The sequence below is a fragment of the Papaver somniferum genome, chromosome 6 (genome assembly GCF_003573695.1).
Source record: "Papaver somniferum cultivar HN1 chromosome 6, ASM357369v1, whole genome shotgun sequence".
Classification (NCBI taxonomy): Eukaryota; Viridiplantae; Streptophyta; class Magnoliopsida; order Ranunculales; family Papaveraceae; genus Papaver; species Papaver somniferum.
The window spans coordinates 83,695,693-83,717,059 of NC_039363.1; the positions used below are offsets into that span (position 1 = coordinate 83,695,693).

At 34.5% G+C, this 21,367-nt stretch overlaps 2 protein-coding genes and 1 long non-coding RNA gene across 4 annotated transcripts; 2 read left to right on the top strand and 1 right to left on the bottom strand.

Annotated features, from left to right (window-relative positions):
• The first annotated feature begins 2,219 nt into the window (after positions 1–2,219).
• LOC113288207 (probable E3 ubiquitin-protein ligase XERICO) lies at positions 2,220–3,224 on the top strand. Its single transcript, XM_026537166.1, has one exon. The coding sequence runs from the start codon at positions 2,407–2,409 to the stop codon at positions 2,908–2,910; it is 504 nt and encodes a 167-aa protein (XP_026392951.1). The 5' UTR covers positions 2,220–2,406; the 3' UTR covers positions 2,911–3,224.
• Positions 3,225–7,250: 4,026 nt separating this feature from the next.
• On the top strand, positions 7,251–8,397 carry LOC113290997 (uncharacterized mitochondrial protein AtMg00810-like). The gene is made up of 3 exons (XM_026540578.1): positions 7,251–7,323; positions 7,760–8,164; positions 8,315–8,397. The coding sequence occupies exons 1-3, from the start codon at positions 7,251–7,253 to the stop codon at positions 8,395–8,397; spliced, it is 561 nt and encodes a 186-aa protein (XP_026396363.1).
• Positions 8,398–11,583: 3,186 nt separating this feature from the next.
• Positions 11,584–16,455, bottom strand: LOC113285816. 2 transcript variants are annotated; one of them, XR_003328961.1, is made up of 3 exons: positions 16,311–16,455; positions 13,542–13,937; positions 11,584–11,832 (listed from the first exon to the last, which is right to left on the bottom strand). It is a non-coding gene; the product is annotated as an uncharacterized LOC113285816 (long non-coding RNA). The 2 variants fall into 2 exon arrangements; XR_003328960.1 differs by lacking the exon at positions 11,584–11,832 and having other exon boundaries at positions 13,335–13,937.
• Between the last annotated feature and the right edge of the window lie 4,912 nt (positions 16,456–21,367).

Genomic DNA, 21,367 nt, shown 5'->3' on the forward strand with positions numbered 1-21,367 from the left:
CTCGCCTTAGTACCTTGCTGTAAAATTCATCAACGTCCTTTGTGGTTGATATGATAAAATTGCATTGATGACGCCCTGTATTTCTTCTTATTTGTACCCGGCTTTTGTTTTCGCGTTGAGCTGTCTTTCTTCATTGCTCGCCTTGATGATTATTTCGCGGTGTTCCCTTATTTATTATTCTCTCATATTGGCGCACCTCATACCACAATTGTTTATCTATCCGCGCTGCCCTTTTTTCTCTTTCAATATCTCTTTTCCAGCAAGATCTTCTGTAACTTTCCCCTTATTCTATCCCCAGTTTGTATTCTGGCACTTTCCTCTTTAGGTTATGATTCTCTATCATTAGCCGCCCATGTTTATTTGCGAGATCTACTCATTCTGCAATCATCATCTTTTCTTATTCCTTCAATTGCGTGAGTTTCTTCTCATGTTCTCGCTTGGTGATAATTGTTTCTTCATCCTGGTTCTTGTGGTTGGACCGTTTTCTTTCCTTTTCATCATCTGTAATAATAACTCGTGCTGACTTTTCCTTATTGCTCGCCTTATTCCTCTTTTTCCAGTATCGTGTATCTTCTGTATCAGACACTTCTTCTGCCATCTCCTTTCCTCTTCTCCTGTCGGCGTCTTTTCTTTGCGTTGGTACTGAATATTCACCTTGTGATACAGTTCTTACCATTTCGTCGAAGAGACTCGGATGATTTTAGTAACAGAGGAGGTATTTTGAAGGGGTTTTACCAGAGCATTTTTGAAATTTTGAGAGATATAGAGTTCTTGAAGAGGACTTTCCAAATAAGGTGATGTTTTATCAAGATTTCATGGTGGACAGAAAAATGAAAGGAGTGAAGATAACAAAGAAACTCTGAGGAATGATGATTCCAAGCTATCAATCATCAGGTGAGGATAAATCCTCCCTGTTTCTAGCGCTAAAATGTAGTTGCGGAAAATCCCACAACTACACCCTTGTAATGATAATAACACAAAGCCTAGGTCATATTGATCAACCTAAATATTAACGATATTATTCACCGTGTTGACACTTATATGATCTTTCCAAACTCTTTATAACAATTGTATATTGCTCTTACAGTGGATTCAAGCTAAGTTTGTATACAACAATGGGGAAATACAACGATGAAGGCTAAGTTTTAAGATGGTACTTGTTTCTTCTTTTACTAATAACTTTCTTAGATTATCTCTCTCAATCGATCGCCTCCCTCTCTCTATCATTTCTAAGTCCTTATATAGGCAAATTTATCAATAGAAGACAATCATGATTCACGTGCAAGATCATAGTTGACTGATTCAGTTTCAGTTTGTCTTACACGCCAGACTTTTGAAAGCTGTCTCTATCATCGCAAGGTTGTTTCGTTCTTCGCGCTTCTTCTAATGGAATTATCAATCGTGTTATCTTTATCGCGTAACAGTTATTCACGCCCTTTTCTTATTGCCGCGTGACTATTCTTCGCCTTGTTTTCTAATAATTATTATGTCTTCGTGCTTAAGGTTGTTTTGTTCAGAACAAAATTGTATATTTGTCCTGTGCAATATTTGGCCCTACATTACACACGCTCACAACACTATCCATGTTATTAGATACGAATCCAGTGCTGCCAATATTTTACTATTAGACTTGAATAAGAACTTTGAAACCAGAAATACAACTTTGTTTTTGTTTCACCTGCCTGCCTGCCTGCATAGATTTCCCAACATACTATGTGACTACAAAATGATTTTTGATTTTATGCTACACTAGCCTACAACTTTAACAAGCTTGAGGGATTACCCGACAATATGACACGCACATGGTGCCCCAAAACCTAGCTTACACAAATTAATCCCTAGCTTGCAAAAATTAATCCTTCTTGAACATTAACACCCAATGGAGATGTCACCATCCACGACAAACCTTGCCCAACATCGCACTCGTAAACTGAAGTCGCCTAGGTTACGAAAGACATCCTACCTTCTCGAAAGGAAAATGTTTTTTTGTGAGCTAATTAATAATTCATCTCATTCTTCTTTTATACCAAGGGGTGCAAACTTTTGGGGGGTCACTTTAGATGATACCAGGAAACCATAGTTAAGGAAAAAGTAACCATGGTTTGAACAAGAAGAGTCGATGCGTAGGGATGACTCACAACTGATAATGGTCATCACTCACTTATGATCACTCAATTTCAAGAAGCAACAAGTTTCTTTTGTCTGCCCTATAAATATGTTGTACACATGATTGGAGAAATAACTGAATATAGACCCAACCCAACCCTAGAACAATAACACTCCTCCTATAGGCTAAACCAATCCCACATCTCCATCAAAATCTTCTCTCAACTCAAATCTCTCCATCCCAACAACAAAAATCAAAACTTGAATCGGAGATTCAGCCAATCAAAATACTAAAAGAAGATGGGTCTATCAAATCTACCAGCTCCAGCAGATGGAGTTCTATGTGTTATACTAGTGAACACAGCTCAATCAATCTCAATATTTAAGGGTATGCTTTTCTTTATTCTTCAAATTATAGGAATTCATTTACAATCATCGACGGAATCGGTCCAGAATTCATCCGGACAGTGCGATTTACATGTTACATCGGATACTTTAGTAGAGCAGTTGAGAAAAAAGATTCCTTCGATTCCGTTTAGTTCTTTAATTAACGGTGGTAGTTCCGATACTCGGTCCGAATTACACGACTGCACGGTTTGTTTGAACCGGTTCCAACTAGATTCCGAAGTGAATCATTTGAGTTGTGGTCATTTTTTTCATAAAGATTGCTTGGAGAAATGGTTGGATTATTGGAATATAACTTGTCCTCTTTGCAGAACACCTCTGCTTTCAGATGAAGATCAATCAGTTGATGACGACGATGATGATCAAGAAACTTATTCTTGTCTTTGGAATGGAAATTGATTGCACCAGAAGAGAAGAATTAAGACAGAAATACCCATTGATATAGTCTTTTATATACGTCTATACCACTCACTAATAGAATCTAAGAACATGGATAAAAGTCTTTAATTTTTCTAGTAGTCTTTCGTAAAATATGAGTCAGGCTTGTTGGAAGGTCTGATTGCTGGCCCTAGATTGGATATACTTTTTATATGTCCATGAAAGTGAGCCGTTTCATGTATGTTTTTCAAAGTTTTTTTTTTCCTGTATGTATCGAGTGAACGTATGTACAAATATATATTACAGACTTGTTATGAATCAGTTTCTCTGGACCATGTCTTGTATGATTAGTTTCTTTTTGGGCCGACAGTTTTTGGTTGGCTGGAGATGAATCACGTTGGTCTCCGGCTATTCTTGAAATGGAAACTCCGGCTCACAATTTCAACCAAAGTCTTTTCCTATCCCGCTGTAACAAAAGAAGCGTGGTCTGAAGATTTCTCAATACGGAGAGTCTCATTGTCTAATTATATCTAGGACTGTTGAGAGACAAAGTGAGCAAGTAATCAAATAGCGTTGGACATTATGTCTCAATTATAAAGTTGAAACCGTGTTGAATCCACTTTAATCTGCGTCCACTAAAATGGAGAATTGAGTAGAGATGATGGTCACATACAACTTATTATATTGGACTTGAAATGGGAAAGTTAGTTAACACAACAACCATCTTTTGCTTCACTCTTTTTTTTAGTGAATGATATTTCTCCCTGTGGTGGGAATTGGGAAACTCCACCTATGAATGCAATCCGTGTTATCCATTTTTTCTGGTATCTGTATATTATTTAGCATATGGTGTTTCCTGTTTGTGCAGTGGTGGTGAATTACTTATACCTGACAACAATAACCAACTTTACAAGTTGGTACTAATACAACAAACTCCAGACCAAGAATACGTTTGCCCCTCTAGGCCTATCTGATTGAGATTTGTAAAGTGCTTATTCCACTGCCTTCTTTGACCATCCAAGCGTTTGCAATCCAGTTATGCACAGGTGCATTCGTCATGGTTGCGAGGCTGAGTGCGTGATATTTTAAAGTATGTTTTGAAGACATCCAATTCAAGTAACGGTATAGAGAAGCCAATTGTGTTGCTTATTTCTTAGCCAAAGAAGCAGCTAAATCCAAATTAGAAGAGCTTGGTGTTAGAAATATTATCTCTAAGATATTATCTTATCTGATTAGAGATATTATTCGATAGTATATATTGTTTTCATTAGGGGTGTATCTTCTCATTATGTTGTAATATTTTGTTTCTCTATATTTATCTGTTCATGCGTATAATAACATGTTGTATTGTAACCATTTGATTTACTGAATAATACAATCACATTCTTCAAAATATACATGCCATGACTATTTCTGCCATGGCATGAGAACCTAGCAAGATCCGAGAAACCGCCTTACGCTGCAACACAACTCAAAACCTTGCACTGTTTTACCTTTCTAATCAATCAATTTGTTTTACTCTTTATCCTGTAAACAACAGAAACCCTAGCCGCAAACTTTCATCTATATCTTCTTCTTCAAGATGTCACGAAAAGACTATCAACCATTACTGCAAAATTTGATGGAACCAATTATAACCATTGGTCCTTTCTTATGAGAAGTTTTCTCAAAGGAAAAGGAATGTGGAGATATATTGATGGTACAACTAAATGTCCGAGCACTGCTAATATGAGTGGAAAAGAAAAAGATAAGGAGTTTGTAGAGGAAATTATGGAAAACTGGGAAATCAATAATCATAAGGTACTCACATGGAGCATTAATAAGATGATAATCTCCATAAGCATGTAACTCACCAGATTCGAAACTGCCAAAAAACGTGGGATTTTATTTCAAAAAGGTATACTCAAATCAACTTTGCTCAACGTTATAAACTTGACAAGATATCAGATCTATGAAACAACAACATGATCAGTCTATTTCTGACTTTCATTCCGAGATGTCAGTTATATGGAATCAGTTAGCTCCTATGGAACCTAACTGGACAACAAATATTGAACTATGGGAGAAATATAGGGAAAAATCACGACTAGTTCAGCTTTTAATGGCACTGAGAGATGAATTTGAATCTTTTAGGGCATCAATCCTTCATAGATCACCCCTACCAACTGTAGAGATTGCACTTTCAGAGCTTATCACTGAAGAAATAGAAAACAAATTAAACCTGATATTCCTACCGTACTAGCAGTACCGTCTCGAACAAGTTTTAACAACCACTTCAGCTCTCAAAATATCATCGTGATATAACCTAAGTTATGTGCTATAACTGCGAGAAACCAGGACATATATCCAAAAACTGAACTCTACCATCTAGCATAGTAACATCAGATATGTCTCAAGGTTCATCTTCACATCCCCATTGCAATTACTGCAAAGAACCTGGACATACCGTAGGAAATTGTACTTCACCTTCATCCAGGAATATGAGAGAAAAGAGAAGACTGAATGATGTTGCATCAACATATAATCATGCTCCATCCATGTTAGCAACCTCTGCAGTTGAGAAAAGTCCAGAATCAACAACAGTCACACAAACCAATCTAGCTAACATGCAAGAGATGCTCAGACAAGCACTTGTAATTGGGTATAATCCTTCGGCAGCTACTGCTCTCTCAGTTCCATCAGGTATTCTTTCAACTGGATGGTTTCTTGATTCAAGTGCATCAAATTATATGACATCTGATTCAACCTTATTCGAGAATAAACATTTCATTGTTACACCTAATATCCATACATCAGATGGATCAGAAATAACTGCTAGTCATATTGGTCAAGTTATAGTTACAGAAAAGATATATGTACCTGATGTGCTTCTTGTTCCAAAGATTAGAATGAATCTTATATCCATTGGACAACCGTGTGATCAAGGTCTTAATATTTTCTTCTTTCCTTCTGGTTGTGTGATACAAGATTCCAGATCGGGGAAGCTAGTTGTCGTAGATTTGGTAGACTATATCTCCTTGAAACACTCATCATTCCTCAGCAATTCATGAATAAAACAGTTGTTGCATATGCTCCTATATTGCCTTCAACCATCTCTCCATTTATGTCTTGGCATTCCAAGTTAGGACATGTCTCTTTTTCTCGTCTTACCTATATGACTAATAAATGTTTATTAGGATCTATTCCAGTAGAAAAAGAACCTTATTGCGTTGCATGTAAGTTGGGAAAACAACCAGCTCTTTCTTTTAATAATATCACTACATTATCCACTGCACCCTTGACCTTATTCATTCAAATGTTTGGGGAAAATCTCCCATTGCATCTAAAGGAGGGGCATTATATTATGTGATTTTCATTGATGACTATACTCGTTTTACATGGATATACATACTTATTCAACTCAAGAGCATATTTTCTAAAACTATACACAGATTATTCTAGGGTGATTAAAACTCAATTTGGAAAATCTATCAAAATCTTTCGTGTTGACCAGGGAGGTGAGTATATATCAAATCATTTTTAAAGAGTTTCTCAAATTCGAAGCTACACTACTTCAGTTGTCTTGTACTGAAACCCCAGAACAAAATGGAGTCGCAGAGAGAAAACATCGCACATCATTGAAACAGCAAGAACTCACTTCTCTCTGCATCTGTTCCTTCTAATTTTTGGGGTGAATCAGCTCTTACAGCAGTATACACCATCAATCGTACTCCTACTGCTGTCATGAGAGGAATATCTCCATATGAAAGTCTTTATGGTAAGCCACTAGACTACTATGAACTTCGTGTCCCTGGCTCAACTTATTTTGTTCTTCTTACTGAATGAGAACTAACAAGCTAGGTAAAACGCATATCATCTGTGTGTTTCTAGGATATGGAATAGAACAAAAAGGATATCACTGTTATGATCCAAAGAATAAAAGATTACGTATCTCTAGATATGTTAACTTCTGGGAGAAAATACCATTCTGGTCTCTTTCTAGTAGCAAATCATCTAGTTTAGAAACATTCTCATATCTAGATCCCTTCAAAGATGTATCCTCAACAAGCTTAAGTATTTCTATCACTACTATTCTTGATTACGTAGTTATTTCACCTTCAGATGTCTCAGAAATAATCGCCAATGACTCTGCAGACGATCCTGATATTGCTTCTCCAGAAAGGAATCCTGTGAGTGAAGCTATGACACTGCCACCGCGTATTCGTCGACCACCAGCTAAGTTATCTGACTACCGTTGATATGTATCTTCTGTCTTGTCTTTACATGAACCTAAATCATACAGGGAAGCAACTACTATCCCTGACTGGAAAAACTCTATGGGAGAAGAGTTAACAGTACACAAGAATGCAAATATATGGGACATGGTAGATCTTCCTCCTGGAAAGTCTGTCGTTGGTAGCAAGTGGGTATACAAGATAAAGACAAACTCAGAAGGTAAAATAGAACGATATAAATATTGTTTAGTGGCTCAAGGGTACACAAGGGAGTACATAATTGACTATGAAGAAACATTTTCCCCTGTTGCTCGCATGACTTCAATACGTACTCTTATTGCTGTTGCTTTTGCTCGGAATTAGGATCTCCACCAAATGAACGTTAAGAATGCCTTCCTCCATGGAGAACTTCATGAAGAAGTTTATATGCAACCACCACCTAGATTACATCATGCTCCAAATCAATTATGCAAACTTAAAAAAAACAAAACTATATGATCTCAAGCAAGCACCTCGTGCTTGGATTGAAAAATTCTCAAACGTTATTCTTCAATATGGATTTAGCCAGAGTGCATATGACTCAACTATGTTAACTCGAAAAACTGAGAAAGGAATGGTTATTCTTCTTTTGTATGTTTATGACATGATCATTGCAGGAAGTTACTTGAAGGAAATCCATACTTTGAAGCTTCATCTAAGTTCTTGCTTTGAGATGAAGGATCTTGGTCTCTTGAGATTCTTTCTTGGGATAGAAGCCGGTAAATCTTCTAGTGGTTATTTTATTTCTCAAGTTAAGTATGCAACTGACATTCTTCAACGTGCAGTGTTAACTGATAGCAAGATTGTTGATACACCTCTTGAACTGAATGTTAAGCTCAATTGTTACGAAGGACAAGCATTATCTAATCCTACATTGTATCGTCATCTTGTAAGGAGTCTTAATTATCTCACTATTACACGACCAAACATCTGCCATGCAGTTCATGTTGTAAGTCAGTTTATTTCATCTCCAAGATCAAAACACTTTGCTGTTGTTCTTCGAATTTTGCATTACATCAAAGGTACTTTGTATTAAGGTTTGCACTTCTCAGGTAATTCAGATCTTGGTATTCGTGCAACTCCGACTCTGATTAGGAAGGTGACATTACTGATCGACGATCAACCACTGGATATTGCCTATTTTTAGGTAACTCCTTAATCTCTTGGTGCAGTAAGAAAAAAAACTGTGGTATCCCGCTCTAGTGCTGAAGCTGAATATCGAGCTTTTGTTCACACTACTTCAGAAATTGTTTAGTTACGATAGATTTTCCAAGATATGAGAGTTACATTATTCGAGCCTACTCCACTCTCCTGTGATAACAAGGCTGCTATTTATATTTCTCACAATGATGTGTTTCATGAGAGTGAAAAACACATTGAGATCGACTGTCATTTTGTACGTCATCACTTTAGACACTTGACAATCACACTGCCATATGTTTCTTCAGAACTGCAGCTAACAGACATCTTTACCAAGACTTTACCAAGACTTTACCTTCTATTCGTATCAAGTTCTTGGCTTCCAAACTCAACATGTGCTCTGCACCATCTTGAGTTTGAGGAGAGGTGTTCGAAATATTATCTCTAATATATTATATTATTTGATTAGATATTATTCAATAGTATATATTGTTTTCATAGGCATGTATATTCTCATTATGTTGTAATATTTTGTTTCTCTATATTTACCTGTTCATGCATATAAGAACAGGTTGTATTGTAGCCATTTGATTTACTGAATAATACAATCACATTCTTCATAATATACATTTCATGACAATTTTTGTCACTTGGTAGGTATGGTCGGTCAACAACATAAGTAAGTGGGCTAATTCAAGAAGATGTGGAAGGATTCCTAACAAAGCTGGTAAACTTATTTTGATTAAGAATATTCTCATGAGTATACCTGTTTATTGTTTCTCTCTCTTTATGTGCCCTTAATCTGTAATTGCTCAAATTGGAAAAACTATTAGGAACTTTCTGAGGCATGGAGATTTTTTTTTTCCGGAAAAGAGGCCAGCCTCAAATATATTGATCACAATACTTCGATTCCATAAAGATAGTGTTTATAGGATTTACTCGAAAATTTCCAACGATTACAGAGATTTCAACCAGATAATAAAGACATTCAAAACACTTAACAAAGTTACATGACCAAATCTGAATAAGATCTCCTACAATTTATAACCGATTCTAAGGTAACATAACTAGTTTAAATGGTCTTGGTTGGGTCAAAAATAACGCACCCAAACCATTAACAAAACTACAATCAGTATAGTTGTTAGGATCCATAAATCCAATCATTTCTCAAGGATTTTTCTAAAATCATAGTGAAACATGTGACATTATAGGTATAAAAGGATCCATAGATCCAACAATTTATCAGATTTTTTCATAGTAACAGTAACATAAGTAACTGGTATACCTTAACTCGATTTTTACATAATGAAATCGGTCTGAAATAGTATGGCCTTCATCTGCATTGGTCTGGAACATTATGTTGTCGGTGTCTTCTGTATCATTTTAGTGGCTTGTGTCGGTGTCTTTGAAAATTTTGTTGTTGCTGGAGTGTTAACTGGAATATGAGTCAATGAGCGTGAAGATGTTTTTGATGGAAACTTTAAGACAATAGCTTGTTGAAATAGACAGTAGCTGAGGCATGAAGATAATAATGCTAAAAAAACATCATTAGGTGGATTAGAAAAGGATCAGTAAACCTTTACATTCATGAGCCTTAACTTTTCGTTACTTGAGAAAAATGAATAAAAGTATTCTTATGAATTGGTGGTGGAGATTGAGTACTGAACAAAACTCTTTATGGGCTAAACTTATTAAGGAGAAACATTGTTTGGCTAATTTTGGTTGGAGAACAAAGTATTCCAACACTTCTCATATGGTAGGCATTTGCGAGAAGATTTGTGTTGTCCAATAGGAATTCTTTGATAATACTCAATTAAAAATTGACCGAGGTAACAAAATATGCATTTGGGAGGACAAATGGTGTGATCAAGGGACTATTTATTCTCTTTGTCTTAATATGTACAAGATCTCAATTGGGAAAATAAACCGATTATTGAAGCTTACACTACTACTACTGTCGGTTTTTGTTGGGATTTGGGCTTAAATCACAGAAGATTTAATGATGTGAAGATAAATGCTCTTTATATTGTTTTCACCAAGCTCGACTACATTGTGTTTCACCCAGATGAAGGTGACTCTCTAGTTTGGTTGGGTGATAATTCAGGTACTTCAACTGTCAAGTACGTCTATAAAGTTTCTATTTAAGATTTTACAACTCCTTTTTTACCTCATAAGATCATCTGGTCTAGAGATTTACCTCACACGGTGCATTTCTTCTTATGGATGTGTTTTAAATAGGCTCGCTACAACGTATAATTTGCAGAAAGAAACTCTATTTTGGTCACTCCAAATGGTAATCCTTTAATTAATCTTTGTTGTTTTTGCAAGCTAGTTGTAGAAACTATATGATGACCATGTCATTATTAGTTGTGTGTTCTCGAAGAGTATTTGGAATTAATTTTGATCTGAAGCTAACAAGCAGGTGAATATCGGTGGCTCATTCACGAATATCATTACAAACTGGTCAACAACTCGTTTATCATATTGTGGTAAATAAGTGTGGAAGCGTATGTATGTGGCTATCTTTTGGGTGATTTGGTTTGAGCGCAACAATTACATTTACAAAAACAAAGAAAGAACCTTGATAATATCATCAATGAGTTTAAGCTAACTGTTTTTCAACGGGATAGATAATAGCCTTCCATGTTGGGTATTTCAATCAATAAGGTTATTGTAAATTTGAGGGATGCGTTTTTCAGACCTCTTAGTGTTTTTCTGTCTTGAAGGTCTTTCATTTTGGTTTTCACTTGTTGTATTGTACGATGGTTTGCTTTTATTTTGCATGCTCTCATTTTCTAATAAATTCCTTACTTCACCGAGTAGAAAAAAAAGGCGTGCAAGGAAGAGATATTCCTCATGCTGCCGGACATGTTGTTAGGAAGCTTGTTTGCTATTTTGGCAGGCAGCGGCGAATCTACATGGAGGGAGGGTGGGTCCCTTGTCCCATCTAAATTTTCAAAAATATTTCATGTGTTTTTCTGATTTGCTGGCCGTAAAAATAATCCACTCTTTGGAGTTCCAGAATTTAATTATGGGATTGAGTCCATTTTGATAACACATGATGGATTAAATACACTCCAAATAATTTATAGTAAGGAATCACCTACTCATACTCGATTAGTGTCTACTCCGAGCACTCGTCTAATTTGGTTTTATAAATATTCTTATAATTATTTGAACGATTTAGTTCTCTAGAAAGATGTACATATTTCTTATTTAACAATATTGTTATTAATTCATGAATTTGATTGGTTAATTTTTTTATAAGATGATATGTGGAGTCATATATTTCCATCAAATGTTAGATTATAATTACAAGTGGTTCTATCAAGAAGTTATTTTTGCATTATATCTTTTCACTGGTTGTTTCCTTTGTTGATGTAAATTCCAGTGGTGACTAGAATTTCAAACTAAGGGTGCCTTAAAAAAATGCACAATGTAAAAAAAGAAAAGAAAAAAAGGTCACCTTCTAATTATGAGCAATTGAATCTTACTTCCATCTGATCCGGACAGTTTCTCCCTAATGTAGTTCTGAATGGATTCCTGCCTCCTACGAAACAATAATATTTGATCAATTCAAAACTACTAGCAAATGAATTATAATTAATTGATTTATCAAGATGCGCAATATTCAATGATATACCTAGTTAAAATGTTTGGCCTTGCCACTGCTAATAATAGATTATTCCACCATTTTCGTGAAAGTGAGCAAGTAAGTTGTTAAGAATTTAATCCTTGATCCATTGGATCACAACAAATCAGTAAAATCACCCTACCTAGGTTTTTTTTCTTTTCCCTTTCTCCGTTTCGGTGAACAGAAGCAAAGGATTCTTTTTTTCTTATGCATATATTTGGTTTTAACTTGTTTCTTACCTTGACTAGGATAAACGTTACCTTGGCTTAAACTAAATGACCCAAATATAACTTAACATCAGATCTTATGGCTAAGGAAGCAAGAACCAAAAATCTGCAACATATGTCCTTACAAGTGCAATAAAAAGTGCAGAATGCTAGCTTTTCCTCTAATACGTTCGATAAAAATGACATTGTAAATCTCTTGTACTATATTTGCTAGCTAATATAATTTCATTTTCTGATAAAAAAAAAAAAAAACTAAATGGCCCAACTTTTACTATTTTTTTTTTAAATTATTCATTTTCTGCACATAGTTCGGTCACTGGAAAGTCTTGTCTTCTTTATCGGTGATGAAGAACCATTGTAAAAAACAATCCGCCTTTTATACTCAGTATTGATAATTAAGTGATTCATAATCCTGAATTACAATAAATAAATCTCAACTTAAATTACAATCAAGACATGTGTTTGCTAACAGTATACAAATAGATTGTTGCAATAAATAAATCTCAACTTAAATCGCAATCAAGACATGTGTTTGTTAACTGTATACAAATAGACTGTTAATGGCTTGCTTATAAAAAGAATAACACTAGTCAATGTGGAAGTGTTTCCTCATGGTACCCCATCCAATCAAAATCCCATGACTATGATGTGGTCGGGCTACTTATTTCTCTTTTTAGTTTTTTGAACACTATGTAAATTAGTTTTTAATTAAAAAAATCCGTATAAAGAAGAAGTTAGTTTTGTCCTTAAAAATTTCCCTCTCTAAATTCTCTTGAAAAGAAGAAAAATAATCGAGTTTCAAAATGTGTCAAAAAATTAAGAGGGAGATATGTGGTCCGATAACATCGTAGCTGCGCAATAAAAATTCCAGGCTCCTCTAATGTTGACAGATTAAAACTAGTAACAATTAAAAAGAGGACAAAATATCTAGGATCAACCTTATATGTTTTCACAATATTAATTCTCAACATAGCCATGAAACAAAGTCTCCCAATCCTTATTATCCATGACATTCACCTCATTAAAATCTATGTTTAGCCAAATAATAATCTTGCATAAATCACGAACACCACTTTCAAAATTAAATTTAGTGCACAAGCTGCTTCATAGATCCACACGGTCTACATAAAACTACGATATGCACAAATTTACAATGAATATTTTGTAGAAGCTTGTAACTATGTACACACATGGCAAGCAAACTAAGAAGTTTATTTATGATCAAAGGCTTTTGTTTTGGGAGCAAATAATGGTTCATTTTGGGTAGATAATTTGTGAGAGAATCTCAAAGTCAGGTTTATGACACAAGAATACCACATAAAATGATTTATTTAATCACGGATTTGATGGTCTATAGAAGAAGAGACGTAGAAAATATCCAAGTAACAACAAGTTTACCATTAGCTATTGAGCATGAAGGGTGTCACTAAGAGGAGTAGCCTTATCAGTCACATGAACTAGTTCAGAAAGTTTAGAACCAATTGAGTTTCCACTTCGACTCAGCTCAGAATTCCTATGAAGTCTGCACCTAAATGATCCGGCATGAGTAGTCGGTGAACAAAGACAATTAGCCCTAACACTTGCTTGCTTTTGTAACCTGTTCCTCATGGATGGCGATGAAACTCCCATTGGAGATGATGTTCCCGCCCTCGGAGATTGAGACTGCGATGATGATCCCATTATTCCCATCGGAGATTGCTGGCGTAGCTCTGCAATGTCTAATTTTGGCACAAGTATTTCCGCGGGTACTATTACATTATGTTTTCCAGCCATCCTTAGCTATATATTCAATCCCTGTGCATAACGTACATTGAAGGTTGATCACATTGAGTAAAATAAATCATAAAAAACAAAAGAGAATGTAAGATTAAGTCATATGCCACAGTTGACAGTTTATCGATTTTGCATTCCCTACGTGACATTGAATTCAAGGATATTTATCAGGTTTACATGTGTTAGAATCACCAGCATGTCCCAATTCCAATTCATCTAAGAGGCGACCCAGAGGCTTGAATTAAAGGCCGCAGTGTATGGCCATTACGGAGGCTAGTTTTTGATGCATGGGTAGTATTAATGTTAAGACCCCGACACATATCAGTTTTGCTATTTATACACTATTGACGTTTTTATCACGATATTGTTGGAATTAATAATTCAAACTCATTTAATTAGGCATATTAAAATTTCTGAAATATATCAAAGTTATTGAATTCCAAATATTTATTATTTGATGGGGTAAGATTTGATATTTGAGAATGGAAAATAACGTGTAATATTTTGTTCCAGGTAATTAAGATATGTAGTTGGATTTAGTCTTTAGAAAACATGGGAATAGTCCTAGTATTAAGGAGTTAGTATGTTAGTTGTGAAATAAAGGGTAAAAATTAGGAAACCTGGGTCGATTGTGTTTAAGAATTTCTCTTGTGTAAAGACTATCTAAGCCAAACTTTTATTAATGAAAAAGTGTATCAGAGTTTAGCAATGTAGTCTCATGTGTCTCATAATTTCTGCTCTTTAAATTTTCTACATTTGGCATCGAGAGTCAGGTGATCTTTGGGCAATGGCGAACAAAAAAAATAGGAAACGTGGGCCGGTAGCGTTTAAGAATTTCTCTTTTGTGTAAAGACTATCTAAGGCAAACTTTTATTAATGAAAAACTGTGTCAAAGTTTTAGCAATGTAGTCTCATAATTTCTGCTCTTTAAATTTTCTGCATTTTGCATCAAGAGCCATGTGATCTTCGGCCAATGGCGAACAAAAAAAAAAATTGATTGTTTTTTGTGGGTTCAGAGTTTCTTTTTTTGAAATTTTGTTTTTAATATTTTTAATTTATTTATTTGTTGAAACAAAAATGATGTTAAAAAAAAGTCTTTTAAGTTACAAAAAAAAAAAGGAAGAGAAAAACAGGTTTAGAAATGTTTTGATTTCTGTACGAGTGAAGAAAAAAATATGAGAAGAAAAGTTATTATGTTGATAAGAAAAAAAAACGATTTTGGAATAAAATTTCTGTGAAAAAAATTAACCAACATTTGTGAAAAATATACAGAGGGATTCTAGAATTAGATTTTGTTCAAAAAAGTGGGCTAGTGTTTGATATTCTGTTTGAAAGAGAAAAATATGAAGGTGCAAATATTTAGTTTGCTTAATATGTTAGGTTAGTTGAAATGATGCATTGCGTCATGTTAATAAGCTAATAATAATTATAATGAGGATGAGGATGTTGATGATGATCCTGACGACGATCTTGTTGATGATGATGATGATGATGGAGGCAAAAACAAATCAAAAATATTGCTGAAATACATGATGATGGTGGATGGGTGTAAGGATGAAGACAATCATGAATTAAACGTGTTTGAATTAAGGGAAGGTGTAACTCATTTAATTAGGCATATTAGAACTTCTGAAATATATCAAAGTTATTGAATATCAGATATTTAGTATTTGATATGGTAAGATTTGATGTTTGAGAATGAAAAATAACGTGTAATATTGTTTCCAGGTAATTAAGATATGGAGTTGGATTTAGTCTTTAGAAAACGTGGGAGTAGTCTTAGTATTAAGGAGTAGTATGTTTGTTGTGAAATAATGGGTAAAATTATGAAACTTGTATCAGTAGTGTTTAAGGATTTCTTTTTTGTGTAACCAAATTTTTATCAATGAAAAAGTGTATCAAAGTTTTAGCAATTTATGCTCTTTAGTGGGTAAAATTTTTTCTTGTGCTCTCATATTTTAGCTATCAAATTTTTAGCAGTTTCTTATGCTATCAAAAAATTTCTTATGCTATCAAAGTTTTAGCAATTTTTTTACCAAATAATGGGTAAAAAAGATTATGCTCTCATATTTCTCATAATTTATGCTCTTTAAAATTTCTACGGATACTGTGTTCTATAATCGGCAATTATTTAGAGGATATTTCTATAATCTAAATCAATATCAATCAACATGTTTTACAAAATACGATAAACAAAAGACGTGTAAATCTCCATAGTTGCTATCTGATCACTGGTTCTCTATTCATCGAAGCAGCAAAAACCAGTAATGTTTTCGCAGCCAAACAAACAATACATACATATTATGGTATTTTCTTAGATATGGATTTTAATTCGAGAAAAAAAACGTTAATCAAAATCAATTCTACATTGTAAAATACAAGAACAATGTGCACCTGATTAATGAAAGATGAGGACCTTGGCTCAATACAAACAATTAGAAAAGGTTGAAACGCTAAGACTGAATTTCTTTTTTATGAAACTTGTGAGGATGACAAAAACATTTTGAATGATAGACAAAATAGAAAGAACTTAATGGCGGAGACGTTTTTCAGTTTAATGAAGAAGCAAAGACTCTGTCAATAATTATTTGAAACTCTTCCTCCTTTTTCGGTGAATTTTTAAATCAATCCCATATTTTTCGTAACCATTTTTATTATGAGAAAGTTCTTATTATGGTAAATGGATAAAAAGATTAAATAATTAATCTTTGGAGAACGATGCTTGATATGGGGTGATCTAGGATGAAAGCAATCAGTACCCCAAGCACATCTCGCACTCCATGACGTGCACGATGCAATCATGTTAAGAGTTGTGCTTATCCTTACTGGGTGGCGACGCAATCATTACTTCTGATTAATGTTCAGAGTTGAAGTCTGGGCATTAAACCGCAAAAGTTACTGGATTAGAGTCATAAATATGTATCTAATAAAAAAATTGAGGTAAGAATATTTACATATAACATATTTTTTATGTGGTTAACATATAAATATCTTATGGATGAAATAAAATATAACACTTTATCATAACATATTTTTATGTGGTTAACATATATAAATATCCTATAAATGAGATAAAATATAACATAAGTCAGTAAAGTGGTTAAGTACTTCGATTTTTGCTCCAAGAAAAAATAAAAAAAACTACTTGAACTTTGGTTTAATGGATCATAAGTCAAGTTCGATTCTCCCACCACCTAAAACTTTCTAGGGACAAAAAAAAAAAAACTACTTGAACTTTGATTTAATGAGTCACAAGTAGGGTTCGATTCTCTTACCACCGAAAACTTTCTAGGGACATTTAAATATCAACGCGTTGAATCAGTCTAGACAGCATTGGGTCGTATGGTTCACCGGCAGACATGCTGGGCCACATGGTTTACAGGATAGAAAACTATTTTCGAACAATTTACTGGGTGAATATGAACCTAACCGGAAATGTGACTACTGACCAGTTCATCGGTTGGAGCGGATGATGTGTGCCGTTATCGCAATATTTCTTTTGATCGGCTTAGAAATAATATATTCCTTTTGTATTCCTATCTGTTGAATTTTAAAATTGATGGTCTCGATTGGTGTGGGCCGTTGAGATTTGATTTCTTATATTTACACCACGTTTACATCTTATTCTTTCTTAAATCCCGTAGCTTCAACTTTTTTGATTTACTCGCATCATCAATCTTACGGGCATAGATGTTAAGACCTTCGTGCCACATCAATTTCATGGTTAAAATATGGTAGTTTATGGTTCCCTCCCTTGGTGGTTAGAATTTGGTAGTTTATAAGTCTATGGATTCCCTCAATTTGTAGGCATGTTTTAGAGTTGAGTTTTCCCGTGAACTTATGACGACTTTGGTTTGTTACCCTAGCATTTTTTATCAGAACCAACCACCACTCCAAGTTCGTTCCACTGAAGTAGAACCACCAGAAAGAAAAGGGCTATCGTCGTGCCGATTTCAATGCCAGGACAGTAATTCGTCCTGGAAGTGTGGTGGAATTTTAGGGCCTTAACCCCACATAACTTAGATGGTTTATAATTGAGTAGTTTATAAATTTATGGGTTCCATCAACTTATATATCGATTATAGAGTTGACATTTATCCATGCACTTATGGAGAATTAGGGTTAGTAGCATAATAACAATAAGCGACCACTGTAATGGATCAGATCGGATAAACTCATTATTTCTATTAGTATATAATATAATCTTTACAGAAAATATACTGAAGTGATATTGATATCTAGAATATATGAAAATGATGGACAAAATTTATGAAAACATGCACAATTTTTGGAGTTACATAAATAAAATGAGTAAAAGAAAATTACAACTATTGGATGGAAATAATTTAACAAATGACAAACTTGCATGAAATACAAAACAACTAAGGTTCAACAACAACGAATCTTCGCATAGATACACTTACAACATCATTATGAAAAGCCAAATAAAACAAAGATAAACATGTTTCCCATGCAAACCATGCCAATGTATCAGCAACGTTATTAGCCTCTTTATATCTTTGATTAAACTTCACCTAATCAAATGAGCCTTTAAACCTAGCAACTACAAAGACTTCATAGAGATTCGTGAAGCCAGGTCCAGTTATCTTCTCTTGATAACTTGAGTATCCTGATCTTGATCGATTGGTGGGATGCTCACATGATCAAGATAAGTAGTAATTTTCAAAGTTCTTTTCGTCTCTGACTTTGATGATTCCACATGTTTAATACTTGTGAGGTGAATAATAATCTAGGTTGCACTTCGGGTTGCATAAGTATGGATTTTGAGGTTACCTAGACTTTGTCTATTGTCATCGATTTCCATCACCTTGATCTTTGATTAAAAAAAAAGGAAATCAAATATATAGGCTTATCTGTGGGAAGAAGATTGGTTTAAATTCTTCAATTGAGTTGAAGCAACTCTTAGTTGGTGTGACGTCAACTAAGGGAATCAATTGTGCGGAGTCCCGCTGGGATTCAAGGGGCGTAAGGAACGCAACTGTAACTGAATTGATGTGAGGGCTCAATTCGATCTCAACTACATTCCAGTCCGAGGTTAATTAGTAGTAGGCTAGTGTTTGTAGCGTCTTAATACAGTTTGGTGTTCAATCTGGACCAGGTCCCAGGGTTTTTCTGCATTTGCGGTTTCCTCGTTAACAAAATTTCTGGTGTTTGTGTTATTTCTTTTCCGCATTATATTTTTTATCTTTATATTGAAATATCATAGTCAATCATAGTAGATAAGTGACTTGATTGGTTACTTGGGAAATTGATCTTTGGAATCACCAAATTACTCTCACACGTAAATCAGGTTCACGTACTAGTCTTTGTAAACTTTCTGATTGGGGGAGAAAAAGATATAACTCTGGATACTAATCCTAGATTGAGATTAATTAAGTTGAATTCTCGAAATTGTGTTTAAGTTTGTCCATACAGGTTGCCTACGAAAAAGTTGGTGGTGTATTTTGGTACCCCCCGCATTTTCAACAATTAATATCAACCGAAAACTAAATAACAATCTTTTTCCCATAATGGTACTTCTAGAGCTTATTGATCCCAATAACAAAACTTAAAATTGCAAAACTATTTTGTTCGGAACCAAATCAAACTTACCTGCACTGCGTTGAATAAATTAGCAATATCACACAAAGTGTGAGCCTATGATAAGTTTGTAAGAATATAAGCTCTATTATTTATAGTGATTAGAGCGTCGCTCGGTCGAACTCACAAGTTTTTCTATCTCAAGCTTCTTGTCAATGTTAGTTATACAAAACTATATGTTCATTTCTAATCTACTAAAGTCAAGTCTCGGAGCAGGGTTAGATCATGATAATTGAGTATCAGATATCACCGAGTACTCTATAAGATTGAAGTGCAAACGAGGACATTTGCGAGAACTCCATTAAAAATGGTGTGTAAAGACTAATTTATCCTCTATACTTAGTGTTTCTACCATTATATTTTATGAGACTATGTCGTATGATTTTAGATTGACTTGAATATTGCGGAGGAAAAAAAAATCGAGATCAAACATTGACTTGATAAATCCCAAAATATGTTCGAAAAATGATTGTTCATATATGTTTAATAATCTTAGTCAAGATCAGTTTATTATTCTATTGTCTAAATTGATCTTTTGAATTTTACCCAAGAAAACAATACATAAACTACTTTGGGGTATGCATGCATGCGCCTTTTAAGTATGTTTCTCAACATTTATATATGAGAGACAAACGTAAAAATAACTGCTTGGGAAATGCATACCGTGTCTATTTAGAAATAGTTCTGTAACCTTTTTTATAAACGCAAAAGGAGACGAACTTCCGAGGGTATGCATACTTTCTCTTTTAAGACAACGCTAAAAATTCAAGAACTAAAAAAGGGTATGCATATAACGTTTACCACGTCAATTTTGACATAGTTATGCATATTATTTTACAAAAACAAAAAGGATAATATTTTCAAACGAGCCTTTGTACTTTTGTACACTAATTACAAAGTGTCGTAGGGTAAAAATTGATTCTGCTGAAAATGGTAAAATGGGTAGGTTACCCTAAATAAATGTATTGCAAGGAGTACTTTATATTCGAGAGATCAACTTATACAATTCTGGCCTAAACCAAGAAATGGTCGTTCCGGTCTTGCCTCGGTCACAAATGAATAAAAAGGGTTGGTATTAGGGAGGGAATAAGAAGAAATGTTGAGATCTGAGTGGTAAAATCTGTGAGGTGTGATGGTGTATGACTGTATATCAGAAAATAGAACTAGCTTGTTGACGATAAGCAATGTGTTGTCTCTGTGTTTCTGGATACTTGTGGTGATGATTCTTTTTCTGAATAGATTGAAGAACCTATTCTTATAAAGTTATAATTGCATCACAAATCTCGTATGAAGTGAAGGTTGTGAAGTAGTGAGTGTGAAAATGATGAAACCATGCCCCTATTGTTTAGGGAAAACTGAACGGTTGCACATCCAATACTACTCTACTCTTGTTAAATGTTTGTTCTTCTTAACACTTTCTCATAATGGATGTGTTGCACACCGCATGTCGTATATCGCCATACCAATATCCTATTGAACATCCCTCATTCTTGACATTGTTAATGTCTCGAGTGTTTTGGTATATAAACTAATTTGATGTGAAGTAGGATGTGACCTGCATGACTAGGTTGACCTACATGACTTTTCACACCTAATTGATGAAGCTAACAAGTTGTGACGTATATCATGTCACAATTTTAAGAGTCTTGAACAAGTTGTGAGTGTTCATCTGTGTCAATCAGAGTTCACTTGCTTGGATCAACACGTGATGCGGAATGCGGCTGTTGAGTAAGTCAAGCACTGCTTTTCATAAAGATGCATGTTTTTAGAATATTCCACTACGACCTCTTGGGGTCAGTGATCGGTTAACTCGAATCACATGATAAGAGAATGTGTATCAATTTCTTTTC

Bases quoted from the DNA above. Each gene is read 5' to 3' on its own strand.
- LOC113290997 (XM_026540578.1), top strand. From the start codon at position 7,251: ATGGTAGATCTTCCTCCTGGAAAGTCTGTCGTTGGTAGCAAGTGGGTA. The intron at 7,324-7,759 runs GTAAAATAGAAC...TGATCATTGCAG, and splicing joins GATAAAGACAAACTCAGAAG to GAAGTTACTTGAAGGAAATC. The intron at 8,165-8,314 runs GTACTTTGTATT...CTCTTGGTGCAG, and splicing joins AATTTTGCATTACATCAAAG to TAAGAAAAAAAACTGTGGTA.
- LOC113288207 (XM_026537166.1), top strand. From the start codon at position 2,407: ATGGGTCTATCAAATCTACCAGCTCCAGCAGATGGAGTTCTATGTGTT.